The following is a 21954-nucleotide window of genomic DNA, read 5'->3' on the forward strand; positions in this document are numbered from 1 at the left end:
AAAAATTACGTTCTCAACTCCACATTTACATCGCACATGCGCACTTCTGACCCACGAAAAAGCGTCGAAAATGGCGGAATCTTTGAGGCGACTTGTGAACATCGGTACATTTACTGTACTCCAGGAGAAACTAGAGCGATGGCTGGACAATTACTACGTAAGTAAAGGATATTTACACGTATATTCAGTAGAATGCAATCACAAAATATGCCATCTTCACTTGCAAAATTTTAGCAAATCGTGTTCAATCTTTTCGTTCATGTCTGGACTCGGTTGCTAAGGTTTACGGACACCTGCACTAGTCATGTATCGTGAAAGTCAAATGAAAAATTCATATGTCAGATGAAAAAATCATAGTCTGAAAGGCATGGAAGCGTTATATTTCGAGAAAACTTCGTAATTTTAAGGAAATATCAATGTTTTCATCTTTTAAAGCTACACAATCATAAGTGATAATCAAATGGACCCGTTTTAAAGATTTTTTCAATTCAATAGTTTATGTATATTTTTGATGAGTTTATTTAAACACAGAGTTAATATAACTAGCTTAATTAATTCATATTTGTTGACTTGTATTGTACAATTGTTTGCATGTTAACTTGCTTTGTATAGACATATTGGTCTCCCATTTTAAAGATATGATTACATTGCAACAAAGCAATCAATTGTCAGCAGTAGCCAGCTATTACCCCACTCAGACTACTAAAGTATAGGTGTCATGCACTTCTAAATAACCTGATTGTTTACCTAGTGTCATAAACCAACATACACAAACTTGTTGTTAAAATCAAAAGCTGTCATTGTACATGTTTATACTGTCCCACTCCTCTTTTATTACCTGTTCAAAAGGCTAATTGTGAGTCAGACTTTCATACCTTCATTATTTACATCCTCAAAGGTCATGGAAGATTTGATACTTGCATCAAATTTTCAGTCATAATTGGAATACTAATTGACTATGCATGCAGAGTGACACAAATTATTGAAGTCAACATGTAGATAGAGGTTCAAATTCATTTATTAAGTTTCTCTCTTTTTTACTTTTATAAGACTTTTAAAATTATTAATTAACTTTTAAGTTTATGGTCAAATTCTGACTGAAGTCTTATTTGATAATCTTGGGGCAAGGTTTCTTAATTCTTGTTTTTCTTGATGTTGTGATTGGCAATGCACCTTTATTCATGAGAGAATATGCACTGTACATAAAGATGAAAAAGATTAATCATGAATGAATCACTGATTAAATCACTTTTATAAAAAAAAATGTCTTTAACACTAAATAATGTAACAGTTAAACCTTTCCTTTAATGGTATTTCAAGTGTATACAGGTAAAAATGTCAGCAACCTTTAATAAATTTTGGTCCTTTCTGAATGAGATAAAACCAACCCTAATTGATGGGGGAAACCTTTTTGTTGATAAATGTACCGAGTATTTACACTCCTTTAAATATTGTGACGTTAAACTATCAGGAATTTAAACACTTTTGGCCTAATCTTGATGTCAATAAACATAATCTTTGGTCTATGTAAACGTCAGTGAATATTCGTAATCAGAATTCCTTTGATAGTGAACTAGTATTGGTGTGTATTCCCGCCATTGAGCTGGAATTTGCATGCCTCAGCAAGTTCCGGCTTCTCACAGGACATTTAAATGTTTGTACAAGTTTGAACTAGAATATAGTAGGTAAAATTACATGCCATTTAATTTTAGCCAAGCCTGTGTAGGGCAATTCTTTTAATGAATGCTTCATATGACACTGCAAGAAAAAAAATCAATGAATAGTACCTCAGGCTTACTGGTTATTTGGTGTCAGTAATGTGCTTGTTGACAATAGATGTACATTGTACAATTCATTTGGTCTTTTGAAATCTATCTTGCTTTTATAGAAATGATCAATTAATACATTCTTCAGTATAAATGATTGAAAGCCAAATAAGATTTTGTAAGTGAATTTTTTACATTGTGCAAATTCCTATGGTTGTTGGTTGTTGTTTTTTTAAAATAAAAACATGGGCAATTTTGAAATTTTCTTTTTAGGTTTTTTTTTTTTTTTTTAAAGTTTTTGTTTTAAATATGGAGTTCTTTATACATGTATTAAATGTTTAATGATGTACAACTGTATAATGCACATAAACTTTAAAGATGTTTCAAATAGTTAGTGTATACAATCTACATACATATGGTGAATATATATTTGTTTTAACGAACCATTCAAGTTTAGATTCTGGACTTTGTGAACTCTTAATACAGTAAAACACAATTAAAGCAAATATGCCTATAATGAATAAACGCTTACAGCGAAGTGATTTTTATTCCCCCTGACGATATTACACGTTGTAAAATTGACGGATATAATGAATTTTGGTTATAACGGAGCAAAATCACCCATCCCTGACATTTCGTTATAACCGTGTTTTACTGTATAGGTATGCCTTTTTTTATTGATTAAAGCTGATTACAGCCTGCTACTATTAAAACAATTAATGTCAAGTAAAATCAATTTGCACTCGGTACATCAGTCTCATCAATTTTTCATTGAAAATAAAAGGCTAGTTACTAGGGGGACAAACCAGTTTGATTGAGTATTGCAGATTACACAGAATAACAGTAGATTTAGTATGGCAAGATCCAAATTTTAATGAAACTTTCAAGCTAAACACTAAACTCTGGTTCAAGCCAGGTGCAAGGATCTGGAGTTAATCTGCAGAGCACATTGAACCATTCTAAAGGCATTGAACCAATCTAAATTAAAAATGCTAGGCACAAGACTATATAGACTACTTGCTACAATTTTTTATGCATTTGCAGTTTCTTTATTACTATCAGGTTAGCTGCAAATGTAAAACTGAAAAGGGAAATCAATTTAGATTAAGTTCGCCCTGCTACTATTAATGGAAGGGGATAAATCATTCACTATGTGTATAGTAATTTTTCTTGCAAACCTATTAGTTTTCTTTGCAGGTATTTCAATATCCATCTAATGAAAAGAATCCTAGCACAATATTGATACAAACAATCAAACCATTCTATATGATATATATACTGCATGGACAGTGGACAAGTTTCATGTATTGAAAGATTAGTGTATTCAAATGTTTCCTGCTGTAATGTATTGCATGTATGGACCCATTGATTGTTCATTTGAATTATTTATTTTGTAGATAAATACATGTGATCAAAATGTAGCCAGGTGCTGTGAAATAATAGAACTCAATGCCAAAGTTCAAGGACAGCTGTTCAAACTCCTACAGGTCACTGCTGAGTCAGGTAATGTCAAAGAACTTAGCATTTGAAATTAAACTGGAAAATCCTGAAGTAAAATTATTTATTTGTTAAAAATGTATACATGTATTTTGAACAAGTACCAGCTGTAGCACTATAGTTTTGGTAATGAAAATGGATTTTGCACAGTTTAGAAAATTATTTAAAATTATTACCTGATACACAAATTTGCATATTTTTTTTTGGATAGCAGTAAGCAGGACATAATGTGTCCAAAAAAGGGGATTTAAAACAGTTGATATCAATATGCTTACACAATTATCATGGATTTAAAAAAAAAAAAAATTGGGAGGATTTCATTTCAGTTATTTTTACTGTTGTAAACTGTGGATCCTGTATTTAGTCTAATTTAGACAGAATAACGGTCCAACTTACATGTATTGATATAAATTATATTAATGAATCAGAATCAAATCATTGCATGGTGCTGACAGAGGAATAATTACAGATATAAAATGCAAAGTGGTCAAGATCAGATCGGTATTTCTAGCATATCTCAACTTGATGTTCCTTTCCCTTATTTTGCTGGTTTGAGTTATGGAAGTGCATAGATAAGAGAAAAAGAGTCAAACATTTAAATAGGGTGTACTGGGGATAATGGTGTTTGTTGATTTCATAACCTGAACAGTCTATCTGATCTTGAGTGTCATACTTTGTTCAGTGATAAATCAGATTCCACAAGGTGTGCAAATATGTCTCATAGTTACCATTAGAGGGGAGAGAAAGGGTAAACCCGGCCCTTCTTTCAGGGATATTGAAACTGAAATCTACTCATAAAAATGTTGTGTATTTCAATTTAGTGTTGACAGTTTGCCAAATGTTTTGCACAAAATGATTACCTGGTAAATTATGCTTGACTTTAGTCTAAATTAAATATAATTATAACATAAGTAAATATCGTTGGATTTGGACCAAAACAGTTACGGTAATTAGCTGAGCTGTAATCTGATTATAACCTTCGATCGTTCTGTCCACTAGACTCCACTTGTCCGTTCATTGTCCCATTTCTACGAGTTTATACAGCCGCTACCTGCCTGAACGTTCTATCTAATTGTGTTCTGTCTGTCATGCAGTAAAATGATCCTGAAAGGGAGCTTTTATTTCCATGAATAGCTATTATGCCAGTGCACAATGCTTGAAACTCTTTTGATACTTTATGTCAATATAATGTGAAACTTGTATGCAGAAATTCATATTTTATCTTGGCTTCTCCTTCTGGTAAAATGAACAATTTGCTTATCATGCAAAAACACTATAGTATGTAACATGCAACAGGCAGGTTAATTCCATTAGAATTTATTTTGTAAAAATTCCCCTTACTCTTTCAAAAAGATTAAAGAACATGTTTTGCCACACTATGCTCTTTTTGTGTTGTTGAATGGGCCTATGCAGACTTCAATTTACACATATCATATATTGTTTATAAATATGTCAATGAATGTGATTTCAATTTTTACAATTTTTATATGTGCAAGTTTATAAGGGAAAGCAATATAATACAGATAACACTTTAGGCAGGGATGGGGTAATTGAAAAAAGTATTTGTAATTGAGTGTAATTAATTACATTTTTCAAAGTAATTGAAAGTAATTTGTAATTACAAGTAATTGAATGTATTTAAATACATTCCAAAAATAGTGTGTATTTTCAATTACTTTTTAATTACATCTCAATTACTTTTTTTCCAAGTTTAAAATATAAAAAAGGTGTCTTAAAATGATAAATAGATTTTATACATGTTTGGCATGGACTTTTGTTTAGACAATAATTAAATGTCCCATAATGTTTCATATATTTATACAGCATAACACACTGCCCAGGGCAATAGGTAAAGATCTAATTTTGTGGAGGTGTGAACTCCTCTAATACCCAAGAACCCCCATTGATTTTAGACTTAAGGGAGTCAAAATATCTCATTTTTGTGAATTATAGCAATTATTATTTATATACATGTATGATATCCTGTACTGCCAAAAGTTGTACTTTCTGAATAAACATAGTTTTAATATGTGAATAAAAATTAATTCACTATAGAGAAAATATTGTTCAGAACCAAAAATGAACTCAATGGTACTTAATGAATTTAATGTTGAAGAAAATTTTTCTAGAAAATTTCAAGAAAATCTGATCTGAACTGAACTATACAACCTTTAAAAACATAACCGTACATAAAGTTCTGTATATCGTAATGCTGTTAATATATGTATATGTTCTCAAGATTAAAAAAAATTAAACTAAAGTATTTGAAATGTAATTAATTACATTTATCAAAGTAATTGAGAGTAATTAATTACATTTTAAAAAATCAATGTAATTGTAATTGCAAGTAATTGATAAAATTGTCAATGTATTTGAAAGTAATTAATTACTTTTCAAAGTAATTAACCCCAACTCTGACTTTAGGATTATTCAAAATATTGGTAATTATTTTTATCCTTATTTTATAATCACATGAGCAAATATATGAGATTATACTGAAGAATATTAAATTTTGGGCTTGTATTTCAGTGAAATGTCTTTATTAATTAAAAAAAAGTGAAAGGGGAAGGGCATTATCAAATGTTACCATCAAATTCATGGAATTAATATCATTATAAAAATTTGTTTAAATCTGATTGCCTGTGGTGTGTTTTAGGTGGCATGTATGGAGGGGCCAGTATCATCAAGTCCCGCCTCTTGCCGTTCCTGGGCCAGAATTTCTTCACCTCGGGAGGGTCAGTCACCGCCGATACAAGCCTCAGTGTCCTCGCTGAGTCAGCTGCCAAGAACCGTGAAATTGACGACCTGCAGGACATGTACGAGACTTCACTCAACGAACTGGAGGCAGACCTCAAGGACAAGGAAGCAGAGAACCAGGACCTCAGAGATGAGTATGTGCCTCAGTAACAAAGGTCCTCACGGAAGTGTTGTATGTGCCTGCAAATAACCTTTTATATGCCAATAAGGTGATGAGAGGTAGTTCAGGGGAAGGGAAATACAACATAGGCCAAAGGGATTAAGTTACGGTTCAAAGAATTTAAAGTAAATATGATTAGGGTTTGCAAAATATGGAAATATTTTAAATTGTGCAGTGAATTTTCAGTATTATGTATAAAATGGTAGGTGAAAGAGTTGATGATGGATTCCAGATCTGAAATCTGCTTGCAAAAGTATATGATCAGTTCAAAGATTCATGAATTGATCCTCTTAATTATTATTATGTTATTGATTAGAAAGATAGGGAGTGCAATAGAAACATAAAAGCAACATCAAAATAATTTCAACACAGACAATTGTTACTTACAAGCATCATATACCGGTACATAAAAAATTCCTTGTACCAAAGCCGATCTTAGGGAAAAAAATATATTGGATATGTACGGTACATGAGGTTCATGTAAGAAATACATGTATAAACAGGAGGTTAGAAGGAGGTGTGTACTGGGGTTACAGATGAATGTTTTTGATAAATTTGATACCTTTACAGACTTCTTGACGCAAAGACTGAATTAGACCGCAGCACTCGTACATCAACCAGCGACAAGATATTCCTCGAAAATGAGAACCGAGATCTTCGCAGAAAGTAAGAGTCTTTAATTGTTTGTTTGTCTTTACACAGATTATTGGAGGCAAAAGATAATCTCAATAGGAGTCTAAGGGAGTCCACTAGCAACAAAATGCTAGGAGAGGTCGAAGTCCGAGAACTACGCAGAAAGTAAGAGCCTGATCAAAGCGGCGAACCCTATAGCGCTCTTACGCCTCCACCTCATATTATCATAATTTAATCTTCTCATTTTTTTTTATTGTTTAATTTTTAAAAATAAATACTTTGTATATTCCAAGCCCTCCATATGCTGTTTCTGCTACATTGTTTAAAAATATATCGTACATGTATCGTTGAAAGCTTGGTACCAGCATTATTGTGTATCATCCTTGCTTCTCGTGTAACGATCACCTCTACATTACTCGTGTTCTGCAAACATCCGGTGTTGGTTCTCGCTGTTGCTTCATCTCTTTGTGGGTTTGGTGCACCTAATACCCCCAAAATGCTCTTATGTTTCAGCTTTGTCTGCAAATCCATATATTTATTGTCATTGTACAATTTTAACAGAATCAAAAGTGCTTTCAATGTGTAAGAAAATCCTCTTTGAAATTTGTTTCAATGTTTAAAAGAGTTTGAGAGTTCTTTGTTGTATATATATTAGAAATTATTGTGTTCAAGCTTTACAGTTAATTTAACATTCATTTTATCAAAGTTGAAAAAATAAATAATGATTTAGAATGCAATCAGTATGAAAATTTAACCATAAATTGTTCTCTAATAAATGTTACCATATTATCTATACATCTGATTTATTCAGTTGTTGGAACTTTGTTAATTTATTATCTCCCCTATATATATTCACCCATGTATATCAATAAGATCAAAAGTTTTAACAAGTTCTTAAAGATGTGTGGCATTTTCTTTTTGACATTCATTTGTGTAGACTAGCATTAGCAGAAGATGAAGTGCGAACATTGCGATCAAAAGCGGGCATGATGACCGATTATGAAACTCAGATTCGTCACTTACGTGACGATATCGCTCTTCTGACGGCCCGCCGAGATTCCCTGTATCGGTCCACTTCCAGCTTCGCTAAGGACGACAGTATTTTGTCCTCCACTATTCGTGAGGAGAAGAAGCCTGGGTAAGGTGTCGGAGCGACACATCGCTTGGCTTAGCTTCACTGACCCTTAGCTTCACACACTTGTAGTCTAACATCTGGTGATGGAAAAATGTCTCTTTAATTTTTGTCTGCATAAACTGCTTTCTTTTTTTTATAACTGCAAAATCATCTTCTTTTTTTTAAAATTTATATCTGTTGTAGTTTTAATATTGTAATTTTATATACTCAGAGTTCAGACTGTTTTCTTTAATATCTCTGTATTTGAATGAAAGAAATAAGGTTATTTCACAGTTGGAGAAAAAAAATCTTGGGTCTAACACAAACATTTACTAAGATATCAGAGATAAAACAAATCTTGTCATACTAATGAAAAACAACAGGGCATGCTTTAGTTTGTACCAAATCTCAGGTAGTCACACAACTTTGGAGTGTCACATCAATAGGAAGGAGTTAAATGACTTCCTTAAATTGAATAAAAGATACCATATATCATATTTATATGTCAGATTTTGAAAAAAATAAATTTAGCTACGGTATATACAATCAAGGTTGAGATATAGTCAATTTAGAAAAAAAGTTGCAAGTTTACATCTAACATTGAGAAAAGGGGCATTGATGTTGACACAAATATTTCTAATCAATTAACAACTTACACTGATTGGTGGATAAGGGAAGGTTTGCCTGGTGTGTATATATGAAACATAATTCTACCAAAATTTGGGGCATGGGTAGGATGGATAAATTTTAGGGCTGGGACGATTCTTTACTTAGCCGATTCGGTACATATCACGATACATTGCAACTTAATAAAAACATGAATAAGGGCTAAAATTTATTGAATCTGTCAATGTATTACCGCATTTCCAAAGTGATTTCATTATATTTAAAATGAGCGTTGCACAATTTACAAATTACTTTAGTCTTGTATTCACTACTTTTTCATAAACAAGTAATCTGAAAGTTTTCTACACTCCAGCTTCATAACAGTTGTGACAACTTCATGAGGTTTTCGGCCATCTTTGTACTTTCATATTAGGCGCGCGAACTAAAAATAGCCGATATATAAAGCTTGGATATTTTTGGAAAATAAAAAAAAGTTTGCTAAGGTATCGTTGTATTATTGGTAAATGTATCGATCCAAATATCGTCAAACTAAATACCGTGATGCATCGGTGGATTGTCCCATCCCTAATAAATTTGTGAAATTTTCTTATTTCTCCTTGTGCTTACAAGAACATGTATTCAATCCCTTGAAGAAGTCAAGTTATTTCTTGGTATTGTCTGAGATTGCTACAGATTAAAACACAAGTTACGCTCTTTATTATTTCTTTCAATGTTTAATTAGCAAACTTAAGATTTTTTTCTACATTGAATTCTTTTTTCAAAAAGAGAAAGTTAACAGTATTCATGAAAAATATTTAATCAGCATTTTTTTTTCTTTTGCATTTATGCAATTTTATGTCTGAATTCCTCACATAATAAAAAAAAATATGAAAATATTATTATGATATTCAATACAAATGCAGTTTAAGTATACAGAGTTAAGGGGACATTTTTCACATGCCTAGTAGTATTAGTTCACTGGAGTTCCACACTGTCAACAGACCACAGTAGAGGAGGAGCGTCATCAGTCACCCACCCCAGCAGTTACAAACCCCACCCCCTATTATAAACCCCTTCCTATATGTCACTGTTCTTCTCCAGGCTAGCTGATGCCCAGGACGAAATTCACAAACTGCGCTCTAAGGCAGGTCTGGTTGATGATTATGAGAGACAGGTTAGAAACCTGAGGGATGAGCTGTCCCTAGCCTCCACCAAAAAGAGCTATCTGGACAAGTAAGTGGCCACTGGGAAAGGGGTACATAGATAGCAAGTCAGGATTTGTTATACCCTGGTACAAATATTTTATTGTAAGATCCATGCAAAACTTAAAACATCAGATAACTTGCCATGTCAGACTTGGAGATGGGTCTGGACAAGAAATTACATAGAGGTAAGTAAAAGGCATCTATTGAAATCTTGATGATGGCAGCTTCCAGCAAAGTCAAAAATCGGTGAATATTATTTTATCGTAACACACAGTTATCTTTTTTTTTTTTATAAATGTTTTATTTTGGTTGCATTTTTCTTTCAAATTTGTTATGTACTACAGCTTTAAATGTGTGTGTGTAAGTGTGATGTACAGGTAATTCTTCAAATCTATTGAAAATTCATATTTCATATAAATCAATGTAGTAGATAGAAAAAGATGTGATCACGTTTTGACTCCTCCTTAGTATGAAGTGTTCACTAAAAAATATATAGCCGGTAGGTAATTAGAACAGTAGAGAACTTGTGATTAGTGACTCTCTAAACCCTGGGTAGCAGTAGAGATGATTAGAGACCAGGTAATGTATGATGCTCTCTACCCTCAATGGCCAACTGCTTGTATTGTGGCCCGAGTGCTAGAGTTCCTTATGTGTGTGTGTCACTGTGAGTCTTTTATCCACAGTTAATAGAGAGCATGATAAAGAAAATTATAGCACAGATCACAAAATACTTGAATGCAGTTAAACGAACCTAATGAATCACCACTTATTGATCTGCATGACTTTCACCAATGTAAAGGAAAACACATGTACCAATATATATGGAGATTTTAAAACATTTATAATTTATAAGAAACAACTGGTAACTGAACTCATTATTTAATCACTAGATCAAATGAAATTATTGAATATATCTCAAAGTTTTCAAACTTTGTTTTTATATTTCAAAAAAAAAAAATGCTTAGAATTTAAAAGAAACTGAACTTTATTGGCTTGGGAGTTAAAAACAGTTGCGGTGTGAATTTCAGTGACGTGTACAGCTCCCTTGGTGCCTACCGCTACACCCCCCGGGTTGGATCCCCCCTCTCCATTGATGACCCAGTACAGCGTGTCAGGCAGCAAAACTACATCTCCCGCTGGAACGACATGTTCTCTCAGGACCGTCTAGATGCGATGGACACCCTTCGCAGATACTCGGATGATTACGAAAACAATCAAAGAATCATCTTCCTAGCTATTCAGGTCTGTTAGATGATCATTAGCAAATTGTCAACTGAAATTATGGAACTGTTCCATATGTATGTTAACTTGTTCTAATATTTTGGAAATGTGTGTTAATTGTAGGAAGCCTTCAGTGTAGCTAAGCTGGCTTTCCGTCAGTTTAAGATGAAGGTTCGGGCTAACCTGGCAGCAACTCACATTGGCCCCGAAACTCTGGAGGAGGCGGTACAGGATTACATCAACCGGAACACTGACCTCTGTGACCTCACCGGAATGGTAGCTGTAAGTATACCATGTCTAGTATACAGTTCATAGATCAATCATTGCTGGAGGGTCTCTAATACAACAGGTTGTTTTTCTATGGCCTTATGTAATTTGATTCATACATCAGTCTTACTGCATTGTTGGAGGTTTCAGCTATATGACATGTTGATTTTTATTTTAGGATGTTATTCGGGCTCTGAACCGTAGCCCCAAGGTCTTCCTTCCACCTGACGCAACCTTCTCCATCGTCCAGCCATTCATCCGCGAGTCCTGCAAACTCGCCTGGAACATGAGTGCTCTGGCTCACCCTCTGGACATCGCTGTAGCAACAGATGCTGAGCTCTTTGACAACAACAAGTGAGAACTTGCTCAATATAGTGAAAAAATTTGTCATGAAACAGCTTTAATGTAAAATTATCTGATTTTCTATAAAATATTTATCATTAAGTAAGTTTTCTCCTATGAAACACATGTAATGTAACAAAATAAAAATGTTTTGAAAGAGAAGTTTTTTACAGACAGATTTTGTTATATGAGCCCTGTTTAGGAGTTTGTTCACTACAATTATTTACATGTATGTCTTTGTGGTCACTTTAAGGTACCGCCGTAGCTACGACTCTGAGTACACAGCACCACTTGTGAACCACCACATCTGGCCAGCCCTGATGCAGGGGGCCAAGGTCCTGATGAAGGGAGAGGCCTGCACCCGCAGGGGAGCTTCTCTGGTGAGTGAGGGCAGAAAATTACTCTGGAGAAAATAAATTCTTTTTATCCATACAGTCTATTAGTTATGTATGATAATTTTCCATAAGTTTAAATAAGGATTTTGCAGGCACAGAAATTCAATTTTTTTTCTAGCTGAAAATTTTGTTATACCAGTAGTCATGTTCATGACATGATGTCTTACGGTACTACACATTTATTTTACATTTTTCATAAGACTGAATTTAGTTCAGATGTACAGGTATTTACATTCAACTTATTTCTTTTCAAACCTGACTGATGTACACATTCAAGAATCAGAAAAAATATATTTGTTGCAACGTTTTATTATTGTGGGAATCATTTAGTGACAAAGTGTGTACACCTTGTAACAGTGAATAATTACTTCAGATTGAGGAGATAAAGGTCTGGTAATGTACACCTAGTTGATAGGCTGAAGGGTTTTATGGTTTTATTTGAAATGAGGATAATGCGGTAGATTTACAGTGCTTATGGGAAATATTGCTTCCACTTGCATTCAGGTGGTGCAGGGCTTTTACAGCACTTTCTTTAGATGAGTAATGTCCTACAAGTCAAAATTGTAGATAAAAAGAACAAACTTTACAGAGTTGCTGTTGGAATTGCAAACTGTAAACCTTGATATATTTAATGTGATAGAAGTTTTGTCAAGTTTAAAAAATATGAATCACAAAAATATAATCACAATGCAAACACTTTATAAGTTGGTAAAGATGGTTCCATTTCATTTGATAGTGGTTATGGTGTCATTTTTGTTTTTAACGTACATGTGCTTCAGTGAGATATTTCAGCTTAAATGAACATATCTTATGCAAGTTATTTCAATTTCTCTTAAAAACAAAATTGGTAAAACTCAGAAAACAAGTGTAAGCTATTCTGTTCTGCTGCTAATAGATAGCTACCTCGGTTTTTCTGTGAGGTGCTATTTTTTTTTGCAAATTTTTGCTGTTTCATCTCCACCACAAAAAAATTCAATTGTAAAAATATTTTTTATTTAATTTTTATATCTAAAAATTCAAAAATTGCTAAAAAAAAAAAAAAAAAAGAACCTATTTTGAATCAAATATGAAAAAAAAATTGCACCAACAGAAAAAAAACAACAGTTATACGGTGTGTCCTCCAAAATAATACTCCACTTAATTGAATGTGTTTGTCTGCCTTTGAAGGGTGCCTCTCGCAGAAGCAGGAGCCCCACCAGGTCAGTGAGCCCCTCCCCCAGGCCCCGCTCCAGGTCCCGGTCAGCCAGTCCCTCCCGCCGCATTCGCAGCCGATCCGTTAGTCCAAGCCGGAGTAGGAGTCCGTTTAGCTCTGGTGCTTGGTAATGAGCAACTTGTGCAACGTGCGTGCCTGGAGTGCACATGATCTGGGTCATCTAGGACTTGATGTTTATTTTTAAAAAGTTTAGAACTTTAATTAGATCACCTCATTCATATATGGCTTGCTAATTTCTATTATTTGATCATTGCTTTATTTTGTTTATGAAAATTATTACAGCAGATTTATGATGGGTTTTTTAAAAAAAGAATTTCAAAAGAAGCTGAATCAGTGTTTGAGTATAGTTAAGATTTTTGTATACTGATGATTTTGTGTGACTATTAACCTAATTGTAATATCGTTGTCAAGTTATTTATTGTCCATTTAGGTAACGGTTGTAGAATCCATGCACCATTTGTCTTGCTGAAAATTCTGTTTTTCTGTCGCTAAAATCTATAGCAGGAATGAGGTGAATCTTTGCCATCTTTGGGGTTACCACGGTAACAGGGTTACAAAAGTGCAGAACATGGAACCATGGGAGATAACTGTTTTACCATGTTATCGAATCAAATCCATTGTTGCTGCATCTACTTCTGTGATAAATTTTAACCTAGAATTAACAAATTGGTATTCCATACTTTGTGTATTTCTCTTTCTTTGATTAACTCATATTTTGCCCTCTAATACAAGCTTTTAACAAAAGAAATGCTCTATTCTTGCTTTATACTTTCTTGATATAAAATTGTTTTTGAAAATCACTGTATATAGTCTCTTCTCACTTGTTTTAGTTACCTGTCCAATAAATCTAACACACTTAGCATAAAATGTTATATAACAAATGTTATATTATATAACATTTACAGTGAACATCTACGTTTGGCCAAATTTCATTTCTTTGGGTGTGCTGTTTTGGGGAACTGTAATTTTTTTGGTGCTTGTGAAATTTCATATCCATCTCTGCTGTGATATTTTTAAGTTTGAACTATTAAATTAAATAGTTCACTTTTTTCCGTCCATTATTTCATGTTTTTGCTATATATTTTATATAATATCATTGCTTAAGGTATGGAGAGTATTTTTGTTGTAGAGACACTTGTTTAGAAGTTTTATCCCTGTAAAAGCAAGTTGTGTATTTTTATTACACTATCAGTATTTTTGACAAGATGGAACTGCTTGGTTTTAATTTTACAAAATTCTTTTTAATTAAGAATACATTTATCTCTATTTTTTTACTAAGGTTTTCTTTTAATGATCTCTCAAGAGAATAAAAAAAACAACCCCATTGAATTTTATAAAGTTAACACCAGGCAAACCATCATTTGGAAGTTTGAAATGAATGTTGACAGTAAAGAAAGTGAAAGTAGTCAACAAATTCCAACATATATTTATCTATTACTGTGATCTAATTCGATTGATATGTTTAAGTGTATTTAAATAGTAAATTATGTGTAGTCAAATATATAATAAATTTGTGGAATTGCTTTTGTTTGTTTATTGTGCTACTGCAACCTGACTGCTAAAATTTTGGCACTGAAAAATTTCCATTGGTTTATCATACTATACAGGTACCAGGTAATCGTGAAATTGTTCAAGAAGGTGCGATATTATAAGAGGTATCGTACTTCAAGGCATATTTTTTTCACAAAATCCCTCCGTACACTTCATTTGTGCTAGTAATTTTCCCGAAGACCTTTTAATTTTGATTGAAATAAATGAACATTTTCAACCACATTTGATAGAAATTGAGGAATAAATTCAATAGCTACCTAATTTGTATAAGAAGTAGTCATTTTTCCTAATGTTGTGAGCAATTTTGCAGAGAGATATTACTGTATGTACTCAAATTATTTCTAAGAAGAGAAGTGTATTTGAGAAAAACTACGTCAGTGAATTGATGTTATATCACCATGGACAGTAAATAACAGATTGTAAAATATTCTACATATAGTGTACCGTAAATCTCAAGAGAGGGACACCAAAATATTAAGAAGTGCTTTCAAGTAGTTAATTTGTATGAAGAATTGCACTCATATCTGGAATCTGGTATTTTACATTAAATGAATCGCTGGTCAATGCTGATTAATATTCAAAGAAAAATTCTGACTGACTATTGATGAAATATTGATGAATACAAAAGAAGGGTTTGATGGTAAATTTTATGACTTGTACTAAATTGATAGTTGGATGTATTAAATCAAAGGTTATTAATACATTGTACATAACAATCTGGAAAGTCCATACACAAGAATGCCTATGTTCAAAACTCAGACTGTCTTTTCAATCAGAACCTTTAAGGTCTTTGATCTCAAAGTCCAAATCTCTGTCGGTCTTCAAAACAAGATATCAACCCAGAAGTCTAGATTTGTTGCACTTCATTACCAAGACGTACGGAGCAATTCTGAATTGCATCTTGAGTTTTGTAGGTATGGTATAATAAATGTGTGGTGTGATGAACAAAGTATGACTTAAGTCAGATATTGCTTAATTATCCTGGGCCCAAATTGGACTTCCACCCAAGTCCATAATTCCCAGACTAAAAAAAAAATACTGAATTTCCTGCAAATAGCAAATACAATAGTGTACACAATTTATCCTGATTTCAGGATAACAACACATATGCATGTATTAATTTCTTTTATGAAGCTCTTGCGGCTTTTTTCACCTCACCTACTTTAAGGAAAATTGAAAAATTAATAATGCATCAATATTTATTGTAATACATGTATATATACTAAAAGTAACATCTAATACCTGCATCATTTTCACACAAAATAACAAATTACTATAACAACAAATGCATAAGTATAAGAGTCAGGCAGTCTTGGTCTCTTTATAAAATACAATCAAATATAACAGATTTAATACATTTCAAATTGCACATAACACATTTATTTTATATGAATAAAGAATTATAAATAAGCAAAATTACATGCAATTTTTCCCTGTAAAATAGTTCAGCTTTGTAATACCTTGTCAAAAAATTGAATACTTTTATTAAAGTATTATGTATCAGTATTTGAAAATAAAAGGCATAGCAACACTAGTGATTTTGTGATGACAAATCTGCATCAGTACTACATGTACATCTTCAACCAAACAAAAAAAGAAAAGGTTACCCCACATGAATCACCGGTTTATATCACTTTCTACAGCATTTCATTAAGGCATGTATATGGTGTAACAAAGCACACAATATCTAGTACCACAAGAATATTTTGAGTGCATTAAACCTTTCACTGAGTCAGAATGAATAAAGGTTTTCTACTTTTTGAGGTGTATAGATCTAAATTTCGATATCTGTCTTATATAAAATTCTCACAATATAAAGTGGACAACATTAACCATGCAGTTCTTGTTAGTCTAAAATCAGTTGCCCACTGACAATATAAGCAGGGTTTTTTGTAATTAAAGCATTTGATATTGGAAGCTTTTTTCCATAGAGGTGTCTAACAGAAATGAAAAATTGAAAAAAAACAATACATGTATTTGAGGTATGTAACTTTCAAATGCAAATGTCTTTCAATGTGTCATTTGCATAGGCAATCAAGAAAATTATAATGAAAAGAATGTTTCTTGTCTAATAATAAATCTGTGCCATATATATCTTTGAAGTTTGTCGGGTCATTATTCATTAAGCATAGTCATTTCTCCAGTGACAGAGAAATACACAGGTCTTATGTTGATTTTACATTACAATCAAGGCCACCTGCAATAATTATAACCATAGATTATAGGCAGTTCATAATATGAAACTTGGCTGACATTTTTAACGGCCACCTTGAGGACACTGTATCTCTGAGAATTTACTTTTTTGCCACTCTCTTTGGCTTCACAATTCTACGTCCCGCTGGGTACACAGCCCCTCTACCGGGAGAAAAATCTCTGGCAGTGATCCGTGGGAAGTTAGCATCACTGAAATTATTTGAATTATTTCCTGAACTGTTATGGCCATCCACACCGTTTGAAGAGCTAGCATGAACACCGTTTTCTATTTCTGTGGATGCTGGAGTTTGGTCGTTTTCCGAGAACACGGGGAAGGAAGCGGCCCCTGCATGGTCAGTGGTCGAGTTGGAAGAGGATGAGGTGGTGGGTGGGACACTGTTTATGTTAGCGAGGAGTGAATTGGTGATTGGGGTGGTAATTGGGAGGGTGGCCGAGGTAGGTGTGCCACCCTCACCTCCAGTCTGATGTCCCCCCTCAGAGTTTCTGCGAAGTGAGATGGCAATGGTGTTTGCGTTAGCTGGAAGTGAAAGTCGAGGGTGAGCTGAACTAGACACAATTTCGAATTCTGACCTAGAAGGTAGAGTCACACTCATGTTCGTTCGTTGTTGTGGTGGTTGTTTGCTGGACTGACTGGTCAGGAACAAGGAAGCAGTGGTCCTTACCTCCTTGTTCTCAGCCAAGCGGTTGGGGTCCAGGGGAAGAGGGTGTTTATGGATTGACAAAGCATTACGATGCACCACTGCCCCTTCAGTAGAGTTGGTTGATATAGGGTCAGTTTGTAAACCTAGAGCACTACTGGAGGAACTTCTGAGGAAGGAGGAGGGGTCACCCTTCACGGGTTGTTTTGCCATCTCCGGGACTGACTTGGTCTTCTTATTGTCACTGACGTTCATTCCACTCATTCTTGATGCAATGCTTGTCTCTCCAGGGACAATGTGTGCCAAGCTTGGAATCACAGATACAATAGAGTCTTCACTTCCTAAAGAAGGACTTTACATATAAACATTTTTACTTGTATACACTATACAGACAGCAAATCTCTATGATGGTTCAGTACAATAATTTTTTGCACATAAAATACCATTTTTATTAACATTGATTGAATTATAATTGCAGCTTTTCAAGTATCGGTATCGGGTAAACAAAATAAGAAATATAATTATTTGCACTCAATTCAAGAGATACGGTTCTTGCAAACTATCACATAGGAATGAAAAATTGGTCTATAGAATTGCATGCATCATTCTACTGTATTTTCAGTTTTATTAAGGTGGCTCTATACACCCACAGTTTATTCCAGTTTTCAATAGAAGACCACAAAACATATACTTAACAAATATTAAAATGATGATAGGGATACTATGAGTATTTTTAAAAGAATTTTTTAATGTTTTTTCGTGTTTTTGTAAAATATTTTTTAAAAAGTTAGCTATTAACAAATTGAGAGAAATTTTTTGTCATATGATGGATATTTCCTTCGGACACATGAAAAAAAAAAAAACACTTCTTAACATTCAAAAATATTATTATTGCAATTTTTTTTAGTATTTCCCCAAAACATAATTTTCCATATTTTCTTACTCAGTTGACAAATCATCTGAAAAAGTTGCTTGATGTTATAAGAAAATGTATTTTAATAAATGTGACATAAAAATCATTGCAAATAAACACAAAAAATATTTTAAATTTTATTTGGTATGACAGTTCCTCAGGTAAGGGTTATCGTTCCTAAGTCCCAAGGCCCAAACACCTTGGGGACTTTTAATTTCTGAGTTGAAGAAAATTTCCTAAATATAATGTTGGAATGATAAATACATACATATTTCATTATAGGCCTGTATAACTGAATATATTCACTTTAATGCAAAACTTAGTCAAATAAAAAAAGGGGAAAATTGACTAGGCTAATAGAATTAATGAATCCCAACCTGAGAGAAATTCAAAGCCACCCTTCCATCCCCTTAAGGTGGTAAGGAACATCTGTCGATATTAATGTGCATTAAAGTATATATTATAATTGAAATACATTCACCGGTTTAGAATTTTCTTTCACAGTATTCAAACAAAAAATACTTTTTAGAAAATTTTGGAAAGTTAAAAAATTTATTGTTCTCAACGGGAATCGAACTCATGACCTACAGGTTTGTAGTGAACCCACTAACCCACTACGCTACGGTGTAACATATCGATGATGGGAAAGAAACTATCTTAAAAATTATACTTGATTTTATTGTTTATTTCAATAAATAATACCACACAACGTGTAGGTGTCACATACCACATTACTTGTAAGTAATGAATTTTCCAATTATCAAATTAAATCTATTCATTTAACAAATTTTTCAAAAGAGCAGTCCCCATACATTTCGCCTCAGTTTAAATCAGCCAGTAACGAAATTGCATGCTTCCAGATTTACTTTTTTGCGTACTGCGTCATCAAAAATGTGGTGTATAGAGCCACATTAAATGTTAGATAGTTTAGCATTTTTACCTGAGTGTTTGAGTTGGATTTGTGGGATAGCTTTCTCCACTTCCTGTTTTTGCAGTTCCCAGGTTGGCATGTTAACAGTGGGAGTGTCACTGGAGGAGAACCAGGCCAGGTCAAAACAAAGTAGACTGTTTAGCTGTCTCTCAGACTCCTGTAAAAGCTGGCAAACAAATCGGAGAAAGAATGATTATATAGCTCCCATCATTTTTATGTACTTCATACAGTAAATGTTTAAAAATTCAAGTAATAACACTTACATGTCTGACAAATAAAAAATATCATATCATCATCAAGATTAAATTTCTGAACTGTAAATGAAGATGCTTCGTTTGCCTATCTATCACTAAAATTATGCAAAATTACCGGTACCAGTATGTTTTCATAATGTAAATTTGATGTGAATATTTTTCCCCTAAAAAATGGATGTGTAAGCATTAAAAATGAACTCAAGTGAACTCAACTATCAAAATGAACCCTAGTATTTACAGAGGTGTAAAAAAACAACTTCCTTTAACCCTTGAATTATGAGTATATAATTATATATTATATATATAATGAATAGATAATGATTTCATTTCATCAATGTTTTGCAAACTTGTTTGCAAAAGAAACAGTGTATAGAAACTGCTACACCTACCTTGATTCGCAGACTAGGGTCCTGTGTGGCCTTGATCAGACTTAGTTTCCTCTGATGATGGTCAATGGTGGTGTTTATAGACCGGTGCTTCCTCAGCTGCTCCTGTACGGGTCTCTTGATGGCTTCAATGTCATTATACAGCCGCCTTTTCATCTCCTCCTTACGACTTTTCAGTTGAGATTGCAGTGCTTCAAACTCATCATCAATGCTTTGCTGCACATGTTTTTCATTTTGCTGTAGGACAGAACATTTATCAAAAAATAAGCTCTCATTATTTTTTTCTTCTTTGTCTTCTAAAACTGCTTGTACTAAAGTGTTGATTTTGGTGGTTTTCCTTTTTGTGATGGATTTTCATGTGTTTTTAATTGTCTGTGTGTTTTTTGAGATGGGGGGGGGGGGGGGGGGGACTTACGGTAATTGGGAGGGATGTACAGGGAAAGAGCGAGATAGAGGACATAAGAGATATGTTTAATAGTGTTTAGATATTTTAGCAGTTATGTTTATTAGTTGGAATTTACAATGTTATAACTAAGTGTAAGAAAACATTTTCTTAATTACATGTACTACACAATATTTTTTTATACATATTATGAGTTAACTCACATCAATGCCACCAAGAATTTCATTCAGTAGTTGAATTCTGTCATTGAGCATCACATTCTTCTTCTTAATTTCCGACAGGGATGCTAATATGGATGTCTGGAAAAAAAAATTAGTGGAAAAATGCATTTATTTTAAAAAATAGATCAATGAAACTATCAAGTTTGTACAAGTATTTTCCTGACAGTTACTGACTCTATCATCACTCAGAGCAAGAACCAAAGGACTTAGGTCCAAAGCAAATATATCTGATAGTCTTAATATCATGTTTCAAATCATAATTACATGGTATTTAATCTCAAAAGTGTCACTTAATTTGATAAATTGATAATTAAGTCAAGTACATGCATGCACATTTATCCTCTACATTTATACCTGAGAACGATGGAGTTGTTCTTTGATGGGACTGAATCGATGGGATGCACCTGCATCCTTCTGACTGATACATTTACACTCTCTACACACTGCCATGTTACAAGACAGACAGTAAAAATTGAGCTGTTCCCTGTGCAGACGACAAAGTCCCGCTGACTCCGACACATCTACACTCCAACTGGCGTCATTAAATGTTACCTCTGCCTCCGCTTTGTACACGCAAACCACATTGTCAAGTGCTCGGTTCACTGGAAACTGGTCAACTCCTGATCTCTCGAGTGGAATCTTTCTTTGACATAGAGGACAATCGACATATCTCTGAGATCTGTAATTTGTATACTGGTCTCTTGCACTGATAATGCCCTGTAGACATTTCTTACAGAAATTGTGACTGCATGGCAACATCAGTGGCTCGTCGAAAAACTCTAGACATATTGCACACATTAATTCCTTATCCATGACGAGTTTTTTTTAATGAATTACTTCGGCCCCTCTAATTTGACACAGCACTGGCTAATTTACACACCAGAGAGCCTTGAACATTCCTAAATACATTGACGGTTTGTCGTAATTGCAGTCTATACACCAATCTTTCTGCGTCAAACAAAAAATTGAAAATGCAAAAAACATTAACAATCCCATCTTCAGACGTTGTGCTTCATCTTCTTTCAACACCAACATTGACATACTGAATAAAGCGTTCAATAGATGTTTTCAAAACACAAACAAAAATATAGATCGGATAAAAACGAACACGAAGTGTCCGCGCTCACACGTAAAAAGCGATCATATATGTACTGTAACATACACTGAAACAATCATTAATTTTAAATTTGCGATTGCAAACAGTTTACCTCGATCATAGAGTGGCGTGAGGGTGGGGCTAGACTAATCATCAGAAATCTTGACAAGC

At 33.6% G+C, this 21954-nt stretch overlaps 2 protein-coding genes across 6 annotated transcripts; one reads left to right on the forward strand and one right to left on the reverse strand.

Moving 5' to 3' along the window:
• Window positions 1-14700, forward strand: LOC105320964 (mitochondria-eating protein). Of its 5 annotated transcripts, none has more exons than XM_011419114.4 (11): window positions 1-157; window positions 3164-3269; window positions 5920-6154; window positions 6751-6846; window positions 7751-7951; window positions 9635-9766; window positions 10767-10980; window positions 11083-11241; window positions 11405-11580; window positions 11822-11948; window positions 13131-14700. In XM_011419114.4, the coding sequence occupies exons 1-11, from the start codon at window positions 71-73 to the stop codon at window positions 13284-13286; spliced, it is 1689 nt and encodes a 562-aa protein (XP_011417416.2). In that variant the 5' UTR covers window positions 1-70; the 3' UTR covers window positions 13287-14700. The 5 variants fall into 5 exon arrangements, with proteins under 5 accessions (XP_011417416.2, XP_019919941.2, XP_065932983.1 ...); XM_020064382.3 differs by lacking the exon at window positions 6751-6846 and adding an exon at window positions 6883-6978; XM_066076911.1 differs by lacking the exon at window positions 7751-7951.
• Window positions 14701-16623: 1923 nt separating this feature from the next.
• Window positions 16624-21745, reverse strand: LOC105320962 (nuclear factor 7, ovary). Its single transcript, XM_066076910.1, has 5 exons — window positions 21042-21745; window positions 20670-20765; window positions 20067-20300; window positions 19433-19589; window positions 16624-17920 (listed from the first exon to the last, which is right to left on the reverse strand). Exons 1-5 carry the CDS (start codon window positions 21498-21500, stop codon window positions 17022-17024), a joined length of 1845 nt encoding a protein of 614 aa, XP_065932982.1. The 5' UTR covers window positions 21501-21745; the 3' UTR covers window positions 16624-17021.
• Window positions 21746-21954: the final 209 nt, after the last annotated feature.

Source organism: Magallana gigas, chromosome 2 (genome assembly GCF_963853765.1).
Source record: "Magallana gigas chromosome 2, xbMagGiga1.1, whole genome shotgun sequence".
Lineage (NCBI taxonomy): Eukaryota > Metazoa > Mollusca > Bivalvia > Ostreida > Ostreidae > Magallana > Magallana gigas.

What these genes read in the sequence shown, in the direction of transcription:
- LOC105320964 (XM_011419114.4), top strand. Translation starts at nt 71, where the DNA reads ATGGCGGAATCTTTGAGGCGACTTGTGAACATCGGTACATTTACTGTA. An exon ending in AACCAGGACCTCAGAGATGA is followed by an intron (nt 6,155 to 6,750) that starts GTATGTGCCTCA and finishes ATACCTTTACAG; the next exon opens with ACTTCTTGACGCAAAGACTG. An exon ending in CCCGCAGGGGAGCTTCTCTG is followed by an intron (nt 11,949 to 13,130) that starts GTGAGTGAGGGC and finishes CTGCCTTTGAAG; the next exon opens with GGTGCCTCTCGCAGAAGCAG.
- LOC105320962 (XM_066076910.1), bottom strand. Translation starts at nt 21,500, where the DNA reads ATGGATAAGGAATTAATGTGTGCAATATGTCTAGAGTTTTTCGACGAG. An exon ending in AACAACTCCATCGTTCTCAG is followed by an intron (nt 20,766 to 21,041) that starts GTATAAATGTAG and finishes TTTTTTTTCCAG; the next exon opens with ACATCCATATTAGCATCCCT. An exon ending in ACCCTAGTCTGCGAATCAAG is followed by an intron (nt 19,590 to 20,066) that starts GTAGGTGTAGCA and finishes TTTGTTTGCCAG; the next exon opens with CTTTTACAGGAGTCTGAGAG.